The 15,141-nt window shown below is 41.7% G+C and overlaps 1 protein-coding gene across 3 annotated transcripts in view; it reads right to left on the bottom strand.

Moving 5' to 3' along the window:
• The window catches only part of sardh (sarcosine dehydrogenase), a 42,468-nt gene that overhangs the window by 2,886 nt on the left and 24,441 nt on the right, over nt 1–15,141 (bottom strand). For all 3 annotated transcript variants that reach the window (XM_071466285.1, XM_071466283.1, XM_071466284.1), the window contains exons 13-21: nt 13,696–13,779; nt 13,269–13,382; nt 12,749–12,887; nt 10,491–10,604; nt 9,541–9,688; nt 6,031–6,124; nt 3,759–3,921; nt 3,354–3,522; nt 2,361–2,496 (exon numbers count right to left, since the gene is read on the bottom strand). In XM_071466285.1, coding sequence (XP_071322386.1) covers nt 2,361–2,496; nt 3,354–3,522; nt 3,759–3,921; nt 6,031–6,124; nt 9,541–9,688; nt 10,491–10,604; nt 12,749–12,887; nt 13,269–13,382; nt 13,696–13,779 — 1,161 coding nt within the window. The remainder of the gene's footprint in view (nt 1–2,360; nt 2,497–3,353; nt 3,523–3,758; nt 3,922–6,030; nt 6,125–9,540; nt 9,689–10,490; nt 10,605–12,748; nt 12,888–13,268; nt 13,383–13,695; nt 13,780–15,141) is intronic.

The following is a 15,141-nucleotide window of genomic DNA, read 5'->3' as shown; positions in this document are numbered from 1 at the left end:
AAACTGCAAGCAATTTATTCACTCATGAGTCAACGTCAGCTCCCTCGTAACACAGGGAGCTAATTTCCACTGACTGTCTCCCTTTTCCCCACAGCTCTCCCACTGAACTGTCTCTCTCTCTCTCTTTCACACACACACACACAGAGCTCTCTCTTTCATCACCACTTAGTTCTTACTACTTCCATGTTAAAGGCTTTAGAGGGAACAGCACTGTGGTCAAAGACTGTATCCAAATGACAACCTTATTGAGGAACAAAGCTGCCTTCATTCCACCTTAAAACGCCTACAGCCATAAGACATGACAGCAAAGGTACACCAGCAAGGACACTGACAGCCTTGTCTCAGTATAAAAGGACAAATACTTTATAGACTATAATGATCTCAGACCAAAGTCCAGTTAGGATCCAGATTTACTTGAATGTGGCTGTATTAATTTATTCCCCTCACAATCCTCTTAGTCCCTGATTTTTAATGGAAAGCCTGCAGCATGCTGCTGTCACTGTCACTACTGAGATACAGATTGATACCAGGTTTCTGCAGCTCATTCAATATTTAAATCCCAATTTTCAGTCTTATTGCAACATCATTAAATATCAGTGTGCTTATTCACTGTAACCAAAAGAAATCAGTTACAAATCATGAACAGCATTTACTGTTCCTACTTTTATGTAAAATATGACCTCCTCCAAGAGGAAGGTGTCTCATGCTTAGCACGGCAGAGACTGCCTTGTTAAGGATAATGCAGTTCACACTGTGCACCGGTGTTCATTAACTTTCTGAAAACAAATTAAATGCTCATTTACTTTTTATTTGATTATTACCTGGGGTTAGAATTACAGCAGACCCCACTTTGGGACACCCGGCTTTAGGTTAAGTCATCATAGCGTAAAGGCAGTGAATTAAAAATACGCTAAGTTCTAATCCTGAGTCCCTGTGTAAACTCCTGAAAAATCTCTTAGTATAAGGCAAATGTATGTCCAAAAAACCTGGGGGCGTCACACAATTAAACGTTGTTTGGGGTGACTAGGTAACCCGCCCATCATATAAACCTGCATGTGATGGTTGGCTTAAAGGTTGTAGGAGCGAGCAGAGCAACCTTAAGTTAGAGCCAAGTCTTGTCAAAAACCTCTAGATTTCCAAAGTTTCTAATTTATTCATTTCATCCTCATCCTGCTCCTGATCTCACAGTATTTGATTAGCAGAGCTCATTGTTGAGCGATCCAGTGCAAATCTGAGGAGGGGGATTTAAACCTGTCCCGTCGTTTTACCCCACTCACATATTCCGCCTAACTTTGAAATACATGTGCTGTTTTACTGTGACTTCAATGAATTAACTAAATTCACCAGCTGCCTGTAGTGGTAACACACTGTAGAGAAGAGAAGCAGTGCAGCCACTAGTTGTCAGGAAACACTGAGTCCACCACTGATGCATGACAGAACTTGGTCTGACAGCCAGTGTAATCAGGGGACAAATTTTAATGGTGCACCCATTTCCTTGGTTACCACTGTACCACAGAGCAGTGAAATGGTGAACTGAAGAAAAAAAAAAAAGGAACATAAGGAAACTGAGAAAATGTAATCAGCTAATCCAGTGTGAAGACTAGAGACGCAGGAAAAGACAGAATCAAAGTGAGATCAAGCATACAGAAGAGGAAGAAGGGGGATTGTACACACACACACACACACACACACACACACACACACACACACACACTGAGAGAGAGAGAGAGAGAGAGAGAACGAACATCCCCAACAATCACATCACTGACTTCAGCAGTGTGTGTGTGTCTTGCACAACAAATTTGTGTTTGTGCATTTCCAAACTGAAGTGCTCGACAAAGCCGAGGGCCAATCCGCTTTGTTTTGCTGGTCGTAATTTGGTGATGGTTATTACACAAATGAGCACGCGCACGCGCACACACACACACACACACACACACACACACACACACACACACACACACACACACACACAAGCACACAGGCATAGTAGATATGTCTACTGAGCACCTACTCTGAGACACAGATCTGATCTAAACACTCAACAAATCACAGAAGGATTGTTCTGTTTTTCAGAAGTTGAAAACTTGTCTTTGCCTTTAAGCAAACAACTTCAACCAATAACTTAGTGTCTCTCTTGCTGCTTCCATCCCTCTGTCTGATGTTCCTCCATCTGTTATGGTGTGTGTGTCTGCATCATCATCATCGGGAGAGCAACACACAAAAACGCTGGTGGCTGACTGATGCACCTACATTCCTGAACCCTGCTGGTAAAACATCTTCTACATTCAAGAAAAATGAGGCTGAGCGTGAGATCGAATGACAAACTATAACTACTACAAAACAAAAGTGAACATTACCACTCCTCCGTCAGGGTTGCGGATATATCCATAACCAATAGTTTTGTCAATAAAGAAGCCATAGTCAGCACGCCGCAGGTGACCAACAGGAATGCCGTTGCGGAAAATGGCCTCTAGACCGAACATCGGGACTTTCCTTTAAGAGAGAGAGAGAGAAGGGACAATCTAATTACATTCAAACACACACCATCACCTTTGTCTTGCACACACTCACATATCTAAACACAACCACACACATTCACAGTAATCAGAACATTAACAACATCTTCTTCACATAAAGAAAGTAACATTTTCATTACAGAAAACTGATGTTGTGGAGTGAACATGCATCTTCAAAATGTTAACTTTTTATAAACTGAGAAAAACATGTATATTTTTGTGCATATCTGGTTTACAGTATCCTCTCTCAGCCCATTTGAGGAAGTAATCCTTCAGCTGACTATTAAATATTAATAATCACCAAACCAAGATTTTGTCAGATTTTTACTGGGCAGCGATGAAATGGTGAAATTACATCTGAGAATCTAAATGAAGTAAAATATCGTGAATGTTTTATGTTTCTGGACAAACATCAGATTAGAAAACAACAAATGTCTCTAAAGTTTCAGTTTGTATCTCACACTTGAAGAATCTAACACTTGAAATGTCTAAAAAGAAAAATCACAGCAGGGAAATTCATTAATGTTTTATTAAACTGCTTCTCCATCCTGGCATTCAAACCAAACATGTTTTTTAAAATTAGTTTTACTTTTACTCACTGAACATTTGGCAGATGCATTAATATTAAAGCTTCTGTTCTGAGCACAACTTCAGTTATAGGTAGGAATCTGGCTTCACAACAGGAAGCTTTATTTTAGAAAAACTGTTTTCTGAGTCTTAGAGAATTTCCTACAATGTCTGAATTTTCTGTCGTCTTGAAGACAGTGTGGTTCACTTGAGTCATTTCTTTTCTTTCTGGCCAACAGATAGTCTCACAACAGAGGCTTCACTGACTCGTCAATGGTGAAGCAGACGATGCGCCTCCTCAGCCCCTCCTCCTTCTGTTTCTCCAGCCTATCACGACCCTGGAACGGGATGGAACTCTTGAGCTTGCAGGTGAAGGCTAGCCCCGACTCTAAGGGTGTGTCGTCTGGGCGAAGGTCAGCGTGCCAATGTCTGTACCCTGAGAAAGAGAGGAGGAGATAAGGCTGGATTGGCTCCTTTTCGTTAAAGGTGGGCACCTTTAGGTGTGTGACACTTTACACGTTCCATCCCCTTATTGATCTTGCATTAATATTACTGTCAAACCAGGTTTGTTTGTTTCATTCACTGGCTACATTTCAGTTAACCTGTAACCTGAGCTGGATTTGGATGATAGAGTGGGTTTTATTTTTTTTGTGACCTCTTGTTAAAAGTTACCTTTCTCTATGCTGAGCGAGTCGATGGCCCTGTAGCCTGAGTTGATGATGCCGTGTTTTGCACCAGCGGCCATGACAGCATGGTAGACTGGAAGGCAAGAGTCTTTGGGAATGTGCAGCTCCCAGCCGAGCTCTCCAACGAATGACAGACGCATAGCCCGCACCTGGACGAGAGAGGGGGTAGAGAGGAGGCTTAGAGAGCTGGGGGAAAGCAAGCAAGCACAGGACCAAGCTGCTAGTCTGTGCTTGTGCACACTCACACACAAATACACACACACACACACACACACACACACACACACACACACACACACACACTTCATCTTCAAGGACCAGATTTACTTGTCATGCATTTTAATACAGACAACAGTTTCCAAGTGCTGCTGCTGAAGGGAGAGAAGCAAACAGGCAGAAAGCGGCGGAAAAGAATGAGAATAGAATAGATGCAAGGATAAGATAAAGTGCACAATGGAGGAGACAGGGAAAGTGTAATCTCCTTTCAGAAATGATGTTGTGTCCAAAGTGCTTTCAGTCCTGAAAGAGATAAAAAAAAAAAAAAAAGAAAAAGCTTCTGGGGGTGAGAGGTGAAAATGATGGAAAGAGAGAAAGTAGGGAGAGAGGCGATAGAGAAAACAGAATAGAAAAAACAGTACAGAGACAGAGATAGAGACAGACAGAGACATACATCTCAACGTGTCTTTCCACCAGAAAGTAAACACAGAAAGTAGTCCTCTGGAAACCCCTGTGCCTGCTGTAGTGAACTGCCTGCATGCTATAGCATAACAATCACCCACAACCAGAGCCTCCCTCTATCCTATAGTGGCAATCGATGAAAACACAGGTACACAGTGCATATGTTGTCAGTTTATGTCTTGCAAAAATAAAATAACAAAATATCTTCTTGGATTTTTTCCTGACATGTATCCACTGCTTCACTCACAACTGGTATATGAACATTAATGTGACAGACATGTAAAGCCAGCATGATTGCAAGAAGAGGATTTGCCATGTCATGCATGAAGCAGCAACAGCTACAAGAGAGACAAGAGAAAACTAAGGAGAAGAGGAGAAGGAAAGTGAGGGATGTGGAAGGGAGTGAAAAATGAGGAGAAAAAAAAAACACTCTCTCCAACAGTTTCCCCAGTGGGGTGCTGTGACAGCCGGGCCATCTGGCCAGCCAGGGATCACCCTGGGCCCCATATGTACACCACGAAACTCTGGGGAGGACAGTACATGTAAGCCACACACTCAAACTCAAAACACACAGAAACACATGGATGCCTCATCCACACTGTCACTCATAGATTTACCAGGCAAACATCAAACAAAGACACACACAGCACAGACACAAGCACAAAAATGCATATAAACATGAAATCACAGGATCTAAGATGCAGGCCAGCACACTTGCTTAAACTGGGGGGAGAGAGAGAGAGAGAGAGAGAGAGAGAGAGAGAGAGAGAGAGGGAGAGTCTAATGAGCTTTGAGGGGAGCAGAGGGCAGAGAGAGAGCTCTGTTCTCGCAGCAGTGCAGCCATTAAAATGTCACCCAGACAAGGCCAGCAACCAGCTGGAACACAGCACAAGCAATTCACGCACGCACACACGCGCACACACGCACAAACACTCCTGCAGAGCTGTGAGAAGACGCTGACTGCAATCACTGGAGCGTTGCATAATTCATGCAAGAGCAACTAAAACAGAGCGAGTGTGTGTGTGGACATATGTGTTGCTGCATGTGCTGGTACAACATGGTCTTTTTGAACCGAGGCCAGAAACACTGTAGAGGTCAACTCGAGAAGCCGAGGCTGCGTACCTCGCAGCGTTATTGTAAATATATAAATATATGATTTCCCCGGTGCTTGCAAACAGCCGCACAATAAACTTTGTTTTGAGCTTTGAGTTGCTGGACCTCAGGGGAAGAAATGAAGAGAGACAGAAGGCGGAAAAGAGGTAGAGAGACAGAAAAAATGTGGACAAACTTGACATCTAAGTAAGCTACAGTGATGCTTTGAGACATGCCATCTGTCCCTCATACACACTCTAAGATCCCCGTTGACTGAACCTTTGAAATAATAAACCAGTTTCACTCAACACTGTGCGATTTGCATAGAAATATTTCTTAATTAATTGCACTGACAGGGTTATTTTGAAGCTGACAAATGTACCACATCCAATTACTGTAGAAATTAGTTGCACCAAGCGAGTGTGTGTGTGTGTGTGTGTGTGTGTGTGTGTGTGTGTGTGTGTGTGTGTGTGTGTGTGTGTTCTCACCTGGTGTCCTGCTGCATTGACAACTTTGTGAGATGAGAAGGGGAAACTTTCATTGCTCAGGTCTGTGTCCAACACCTCCCGAAGAACCTCTCGACTGCACAGAGAGAGAAGACACAGAAACTATGCCAGTTATTTAAAATCGCTCAATACATTTTTTTTTTTACACTTGCACCTATGTAACTGGGGTGTTTACATCACATCACAAGTAACACTGGAACTATAACGAAATTAGCTTTTAAATCTAAATCCGAAGTATAAAAATTACTACAACACTTATTATATTTGCTGCAAAAAATGTACCATCTCTCCTTCTCCCACAAACACACACACAGAGGGTGGACTGACACTCTACACGTACACGCACACTCTAAAATCAATATTACATAAAGATGAGTCAACAGAAAAAAGGAACTAAGTTTAGCTTACTTTGCTACTTGTATGTTTGTGAGTGGGCAGGTAGAGAATACAATGCGTGAGGCCTTTTCTGGAGGATATTTTTGCAACAGTGTGGCAGGGAGCCAGGGTTGAAGATATTTGGGGAAGGGTTCAGGTTACGTTTGTGTGTGCATGTTTGTGCATCTGTGTGTGTGCCCCCCAAAAAAAAAAACAGCAACTGAAGTGTGTATGGTCTTACATGTGAATAAAACATTTCTTGCATGTATGCATGTGTGCAGGCATGCATATGGGGGATGATGAACAGGCTGATATTTTCTTTAGGCTGTCCTCCAGTTTCAGTCCACCCTCGAGCAAGGTTTTGTTCACTGAACTCCAGAGCCCAAGAGCAAGGCCAATTAGCTACATATAATCAGTGAATGGCTGTGTGTGTGTGTGTGTGTGTGTGGTAAAGGGATCTTGCAACCACCAATTTATTTCTCTTACTTCCTATTTAAATGTGGCTCTCAGCTGTGCATGATAGGATGGATACACACTCTCTCACACACACAGACACACACACACAGGATATCACATTATTTCATATATTATAAATGGGATCCATAATCTAGCAAACCGAACAAGCACCATTTTCACCCTTTGGAGCACGCCGCCAAGCTGTGTAAGAGAGAGTCTGCAAGTTCAGTGACTCGCCTCTCCACAGAATTTGAATGAGACATTTCTGGGAAGGAAAATACAGAGAAATGCATTTCAATAACCCTATAATTTTCTCCCTCCTCAAGCTTTAAAGAGATCCATTTGCTTCATAAGACCCAAACATTGGAGGGCTGATTTTCTGCCGTTCTTCACATGTGGCAGAAACAATCAGGAGGAGCTGAGAATCATTACAGCGCTGTGCAGAGGGACGCCAATCTTGTTTATATTATCCACACACACACACACACACACACACACACACAAACAAGCAAACATCCACAGACGCAAACACAGACAGAAGCTGAGTGCACTTTGGATCCTCAAGAAAACTCAATGAGCTCCATAATCAACATCCTTTTGTGTGTGTGTGTGTGTGTGTGTGTATGTGACCATAATAAACAACACACACACACACACACACACACACACACACACACACACACACACAGTGGACTGTTGCTAGTGACGCACTAATTTCTGGTTTGGCGTAAGCAGTAAAAGCAACAGAGATATAAGAATATGGAAAAAAAGGGAAGAGGATACTGACAGAGAGGAGTAGGGAGAGGAGAGTGAGAAGGAGCTGGAAAAGATCAACAGAGACATAAGGACTTGAGAGAAAAAGAAAACTTAGGAGAACAGAAGATGAGAAAAGCCTCAAGGAGAAAGAAATCGACGCAGCCCACACAGAGAACAGAGCGGCCCAACCCTGCTGCTGGTAAGAAGGAGGAACAAAGACGGAGGCCGGTGAGGTGGGGAGGAGAGGAGGTGAGAGGGGAAGAAAAAGATAGATAGTAAGGAGTTCAGAGAATGAGATCGGGAAGAGGTGAAGGTGGCCCAGCTCGCTCTCTGAGTGAAGAACAAAGGAAAACTGTGGGAAGCAAGAAGAAAGTGACAAGCTTGGACTTCCCTCCTATGCCCAAATGTGAAAAACCATTTTCACCTGTGCAACACATGGTTTCTAATCCCCAGATGAAGAAATCAATGGATGGATGTTCTGATGGATGAAAAAAAGGAACACTGTGACAGGTTATGTAAAATGTCTGAGTAACAGACATTTTCAGAGAAAAATGCCAAGAATTATAAAAGCACAAAACTAGAGATAAAGAAGAGAAAAATGAAGAAAGAAGTTAAGTAATACATCTGAACTGCCAACATTTTACAACAGCCCTTGAATTAAACAAAACTAACAAGAGTAGTTTTACAAAGCAGGCACCTAGCCCTCTCCAGACCAGGTTCGGACTAGACTAATCAGTTAATCAAGCACTTAATTAACAGAAATGTTTCCATAATCAATTGAAAAACACCAAACATTCACTAGTTCAGCTACTAAACTGTGAGGATTGGTCACTTTTCTGTATGTGATATCAGGACAATATATATATATATATATATATATATATATATATATATATATATATATATATATATATATATATATATATATATATATATATATATATATATATATATATATATATATATATAAATATAATTCTTAGTCGCAGTCCTGATCCAGACTTTCTGTTGTACCAGAGGCACATGCATCTACATACATATGGCTTTCACACATAAACCCAGTGTTTGATGGCATTCAAACAGCAGACTGCTGCCACTACTGAACCCCTGGTGGTCCCTGTTCACTGTAAACCGTATCATTTCATGAGACCTGACACAAATGCTATATATTTGCTAAAAAGAGTATTTGACTTTCAGTCATTCAAAGTCACCACATTATTTTCACTGAGGAATCAGCATAGCAGACCGTGCAGGTGAAGAGAAATGATTCTACAGGACTGCCTTTTATTATGGAAATTTAATGCATCAAGTTTCTAATATCATGTGGAGCAACTCTGTGGAAAAACAGAGCTACTAGCTACTAGATTTAGATGACGGTGCCAGGTTCTGCCAGGTACAACTATTTAAAGCCCTTCAGCTGTTGTTGAGACTCAAAGTGCCACTGCTCTGGGAAATCTTTATCATCATCATCACTCACTAAGATGAAAAATAGATGTAAATTTAATTTCATCGCAGGGTTCACAACATCACGAAACAGCCGATGGCTACCTTCAAATGCAGAATTAACCTTAAAGCTCCTGGTTTCTGTCTGCTGTTTTCAGTCCACCTCTGTCCCTGCACCTGTCATGCCTATGGCCAAGTCTTGAGAATAGCCACTGAACCTGCTCTCTTCTTATCGATCCAACAGCTCGTCTTCTCAGTTTCCCCACCTCTCGTGTCCAGGATGTGAATCATAACCCATCTTTTGACTGATCCGTTACCTTCTTCTCTCCTCCTCTCCTCTCCCCCTGCTGTCTGCCCCCACTCACTCCTTTTGTCCCTTCCTCACTTGGACACATAAATCATGACAATATCTCCATTCATTCACAGCCTTCTTCCCTCCCTTTTTCCTTTTCTTCTCCCCACCTCTTCGGCCCCTGGATGCTGATCATCCCCATGTCCTCAGAGTGGTCTGTCAGCTGGCAGCGGAAACCTTGGTCTTGAAGAACTGTTCTAATGTGGTTCCAGTTGTGTTCTGCAACACCACCTCCGATGGCCAGGTAGTACGCATCACCTGGAGTGAAGGTGGGAGAGGAAAGAAACGATTAAGGGGAGTGAGACAGAAACAATGACGGATCAGACAAGTACAACTTTAAAGTAGAAGAACAAATTGGCAACAACAGACAGAGCACATGAACTGATAGCTACATAAAATACAACAAAAGAATATTGACAGAGGTTATATGTACATTAAAAAGCAAAATTATGAAATTGTATCAATAGTTTTTGGGCTTTCCGGAGGAGCAGACACATGTAATGAAGAAGCAGAGGCAGGTAGTCATCTTATCTTTTGATATGCCAGCTTTTCCACTACAGGGTAACATAGTGACTTTTTTTGTTTTTTTGGTTGTATAGTTGCAAATTTCTTGTGTTCCTTGTGTCAGTGCTGTTTTGTTTTTATGCAAATTGAAAATAATGAAAAAACTAGTGGACAGGAAAAATACATAGAAAAGTAGGTAAATGATTGATATCATACACCGAATGGTGTATGATAGAGAACAAGAGAATGAACAGAGGAATAATAATAGGTAGAAAAACAGAATGATAAATAGAGCAGTACTGGTAGATAAACCGGGAGACAGAAGAACAGAACAATAAACAGAACAGAGCAAAACAATATTTCCAAAATAAGATACAACAGAATGATAGATACATCCAACAGTAAATGAAATACAACAGTGAAAAACAGTGAAGGAATGGCAAAGAGAAGAATGGATGACATATAGCACAACAGATAAAACAATATTGCAGATGAATATGAAAACCACACACACACACACACACACACACACACACACACACACACACACACACACCGTTGGATTCTGGTGCCAGGGGCAGGTTGGCAGCACCAGGCTCCAGTCTGCTCACTGTCAGGTCAGCCTCCGCCCCTCCTCTTTTATTCAGCATGCAGGTGTACACAGTGGAGCCTGAAACACACATAAACAATTAATTCTCCCGGTATAATTTGTAGGCCAATTTAAAGTGCGCAGTCTCTTGGAACCGAGTCGACAAATCTTGAAATAAACAATGAGCCCAAATCTGAGGTCAATCTTCTGATTCTTTGTGAGCAATCTAGTTTCCATCTGTTTTGTGTGCCTGTGTGTTTGTGTGTGTGTATGTTTGCGTGTGTGTGTTTGTTTTCCTGCACCACACGTGTGATTAAGTATAAAAAAGTTTTAATAACCTCAAGTGTAGTTGCACTTCTTTCACAACTTTGTTGTTTTTAAGGGGCAATCATTTTCAATCTCTGCCTACAGTGACTACACGCACCCTGATGACACGTGAACCTTGTCTTTTTGAGGAATAGTTACCAAGGAAGAGACTGAAATATGAACCCCATTAAAAACTGTAATGACTGCTGAGAGCATCACTTAACAAAGATATTCATAATGAAGACATCCTCAATAATTCACTAATGAATGAAGTCTGCATCTAATTACAAGAGACATAACATGATGACATGTCTGTCATCCATTGGCCGAAGGAGCTGATGGCTGCGGTGTCATCTTTCATTCTGCTGAATAATTGATGATACAGTTTCAATCTGTCACAGGTATTAAAGGAAATGATGTCTAAATATGTCAGCGAAGCATAAGTTGGCCTGCTGGGACATGAAATATTATCTGACCAAGTATTACCCCTGTAACTGCTATATGCTGAGAAGTGCAAGTCAGAAAGAGAGAGAGGTAGAGAAAAAGACAAAGAGCAAGGTCGAACGATGCGTCATCTACCATGCGGAAAAAATCCAAGTTTTTGAGAAGCTTCCCTCATACAGCAGTTGGAGTGAATGGAGGATAACAAGTTAAAATAGATGTTAGCACAAGAAATCAATAAAGAGGCAGTAGATAATTAATGAAACTGTGCATTTAGAGGTATCGCACTGGTAAACACACTTCCTGCACATCAGCTGAAAGGGGAATTTACGTAATCAGAGTCTGTTTTCAGGTCTTAGGGAGTATTATGGCATAGTACCAGTCAAAAGTTCGGACATGCTCTTGAGTTGTATAGTTTTGGCCTCCAAAGGAAGCTGCATGAAATCTGATAAATTGCCTCAAGCGATGTCACTTGAGTGAGCCTCTGTTGGGTCTGAAGACCACAAGTTTAAAGTTTTAAATCAAAAATCAAAAATCTGAAGTTGAAGTTGGAAAGAAGTGAACTTTCCAGACCCCTGCAGCTCGCTCCTTCTCTCTGCTTGAGGCTAGCGGCACCAAGTTTCCACAGTAAGTCTGACATTGTTACACTGGTAGAGTACTCGTTTAAGGGGTTACTCCAGCGAGCAAGTATTGTACTTGAATTACAGCAGGTTTCCAATTTGTTTAACAAGAGAAAGACTGAAAATTAATGGTCATGAATTGATGACACAGGGGCTGAGATATCCTGACTCCCCAAGTCAAGTCATTTTTTATTCATACAGGGCAAAATCACAACAGATGTTATCTCAAGGCATGTTTCATATAGAGGAGATCCACACCCTCCCTAGTATACAATTCTTGAACACTGCTGGATCCTACATGCTATCATTATAGCCTATAAATGTTTCTCTGCCACATATAACCCTAGCCAGGTATTTTTTCCTGATTCCCCTTGAGATCTATGGGCTTTACCTACTGGGAAGTCAGACATTTTCAAAATCCTACACAATGAGGCTTAAATGTAAACTTTATATACACATCCGTCCCCAGCAGCATTTGTTCAGAACTTGACAGGAGATCGCTGGTGATCTATCTTGTTCAGCAGGGACAACTGAAGAAGTGGGAATGTGATGAAAGTGGAGAAAAAACATGTCCAGAGCATTTGGAGCTCTGCCCCACACAGCGGGCTGTCAATTTGCTGGTTTTAAAAAGTTACAAAAAGATTAGGCAGTGAAGACTCCCCTGCTACCACTTTCACCGGCACCTCTGAGAGACTATATACTGGTGTGTAGCACAGTTTTTTTTCATGTGTTGTCATCTTGTTTAGTCCCTCTGTCCATGTATCTGGCCTCTTCATTCTGTCAAATTTTTCTCCCATCTGTGCGTGTGTGTGTGTGTTTGTGTTTGTGTGTGGTTGCTCCAGTAACAGTCAGACTGACCTGGCTTCTTGTTGACATCTGCAGTGAACAGCCAATCAGCTGCCTTCTTGGCATCTGGTCCGGTGAGATAGAACTTTCCAAAGTAGGACATGTCAAACACGGCCACACCGTGTCTACACGAGAGGCACTCACTCTTAATCTGCATTTAATAACAAAAAAAAAAAATCACAACACACACACACATTCAATTAACACAGACATTATGTAAAAATTTGATCCTGTCTTGATGGTTGTTTATCTTTGGAGCCTGCTCCTTGACAGCAGCCTTAATCGCAGCGGTGAAATCGAAGAGAAAAGTAATAGCAAAGTTTTGACGTCAAGATCGGTTATTCTCTCTTTGTGGTGTGTCCCATGAGGACACGTGCGCACGTGTCCGCAGAGACAGTTCATACTCATCTGTTCACCCCAAATTATTTGGCCCATTGTGGTCTGACAATGAACACTGTTCGACTCAGTAACATGTCTCATACACACATACACTCACACAGACACACACACACTTTTACACTTGGTGTCCTACCACGTCATGATGTGGAGGGAAATCAAAGGTGTACTCTTTCCCCAGCAGTTCGTTGTATTTGTAGTTTACATTCTTCTTAATGTCATAAGCTCCATAGTAATCATAGTCTTTAACCTTTAAGAGAACACAGGAAAACAAACAGTCAGAGGCTAATAAATCACTATTGTTTCTCATGTTTACAGAGGGAAAAGCACTGGGCTTGATACTGTGTCAGTGTCGTCCATTATTGGCAGTCAACCTGTTCCAGCAGTTTCTATCCAGCAAGCCTTGTGAAAAAATTAGCATCCTAATTGTTTATGTCTCTCCAAGTGCCAGTTGTCAATATGGGGCTGTAAATAAATAATTTGCGTGCATGTGCTTGTGTACAGTATGTGTGTGGTGTGCGTGTGTGTGTGTGTTTGTGTGTGTGTGTGTGTGTCTCTCTCACAGGAGCCGGCCCGTCCTTGTTGAACCAGCCAGGTCTCTCCCAGCCGTGTCTCTCCTGGAATACACAGCCCTGCTCCGTCAGCACCTAAACAAACACAGAGGTAACATCAGGACAGAAAGTAGACAAACATGAGAATATCGACAATTCAGTGTTTACTTTGGCACAATTGCATGAATGGGGATGCTCTCTATTTTATTTATATTCACAAGATTCACAAATCCAATAAGTTCATTCCCCTACATCTCCTACATCAACAATAAGAGAACATGTCCTCTGACAGAGCAACCACAGAGGTTAAGCCTTGCTCAGGAGACTTAGACTGCTGTTTTTGAGTATGTATAACAGAACCAACTGATTTATGCAGCCCCCTTGGGGTCAGCAGAGCAAGCTGTAATTACAACACTGGCATATTATCATCCTATAAAGTTGTTATGGTGAACTTCCTAGCAACTGTTTGCTAGTTTTCAGGCAGACACAGAGCAACAGTAGCATTTATTTGGAGTCGTGTTTCTGGTCACCTGAGGAATGTAAGTATATCATTTACAATCCTTTTAGCTCTGTTTTGGTCTCCTCCATCTACTAAGAAAACTATCTGGCTAAATGTTTCACTAAGCTCACCATTACATTGGTAACTCTGTCTGTCTGCCATTTGGTGCCAGGCAAGCAACGTACAGTGAGTTTATCAGAGCTTTTTCGTTGTAAACAACTGTCTGATGCAACAGGACACAAGGTTGATGAGAACTGTGAGACTAAGCAGTAAAGCTGAACCAAAACAGTGAACTGAAAGATGTTGAAATGGTCCACAGAGCTGCAGAGTCAGCCAATAATAATTTGATGTGGTTATGTCACTACATGCAAATCCTTTTCACGTTTCAGTCATTTGATTCATTGCTAATATAAAAATAATCATTAGTGCAGCTTAAAAAAACGATTACAATATGACAGAGTGAGCAACAATTTACTTGCCTAAATATTAAAATTCAATCCTACATGGGAGGAACTGATGAAAAGTAAGTAAAACCTTCTTTTAGCCCAACCTGTTGCAAAAATAGTATGCTTGTTAATTCTTGATCTTTGGAACTGTGTTGAAATAGGATATTTCAGTGCTCACCATCCTCCTTGTTAAAATTGACAGTCGCCCACAGTTGGTAGGTATGTTCTGCTATGCTCTCCTCCTAGCAGGCAGCTAGCTGTCTCTTGCCAAAACTTCCCACACTGAGCTATATTTACCATCAGTGCTACCGAGGTGGAGAAAACGTGTGAGCAGCAATGTCAGAGACGGCCTGTTTGTGCTCTGAAATAAGCTTGTATTGCCTCCTAAAAGTAGACAGTCTCATTACTTGCACAGGGACAGCTTCCTTGGCCAATCAAACCCCTTAAGTACCTCTTAGCCAAAATACATGTCGTCATGATTAGGAGCAAGGGCCAGTATCGTGGACAAAAGCT

The sequence above is a fragment of the Trachinotus anak genome, unplaced genomic scaffold (assembly GCF_046630095.1).
Source record: "Trachinotus anak isolate AG129_WGS33_773 ecotype Australia unplaced genomic scaffold, CSIRO_AGI_Tana_v1 ptg000028l, whole genome shotgun sequence".
In the NCBI taxonomy this organism is placed as follows: domain Eukaryota; kingdom Metazoa; phylum Chordata; class Actinopteri; order Carangiformes; family Carangidae; genus Trachinotus; species Trachinotus anak.
This window is presented reverse-complemented; position numbering and strand designations above follow the sequence as displayed.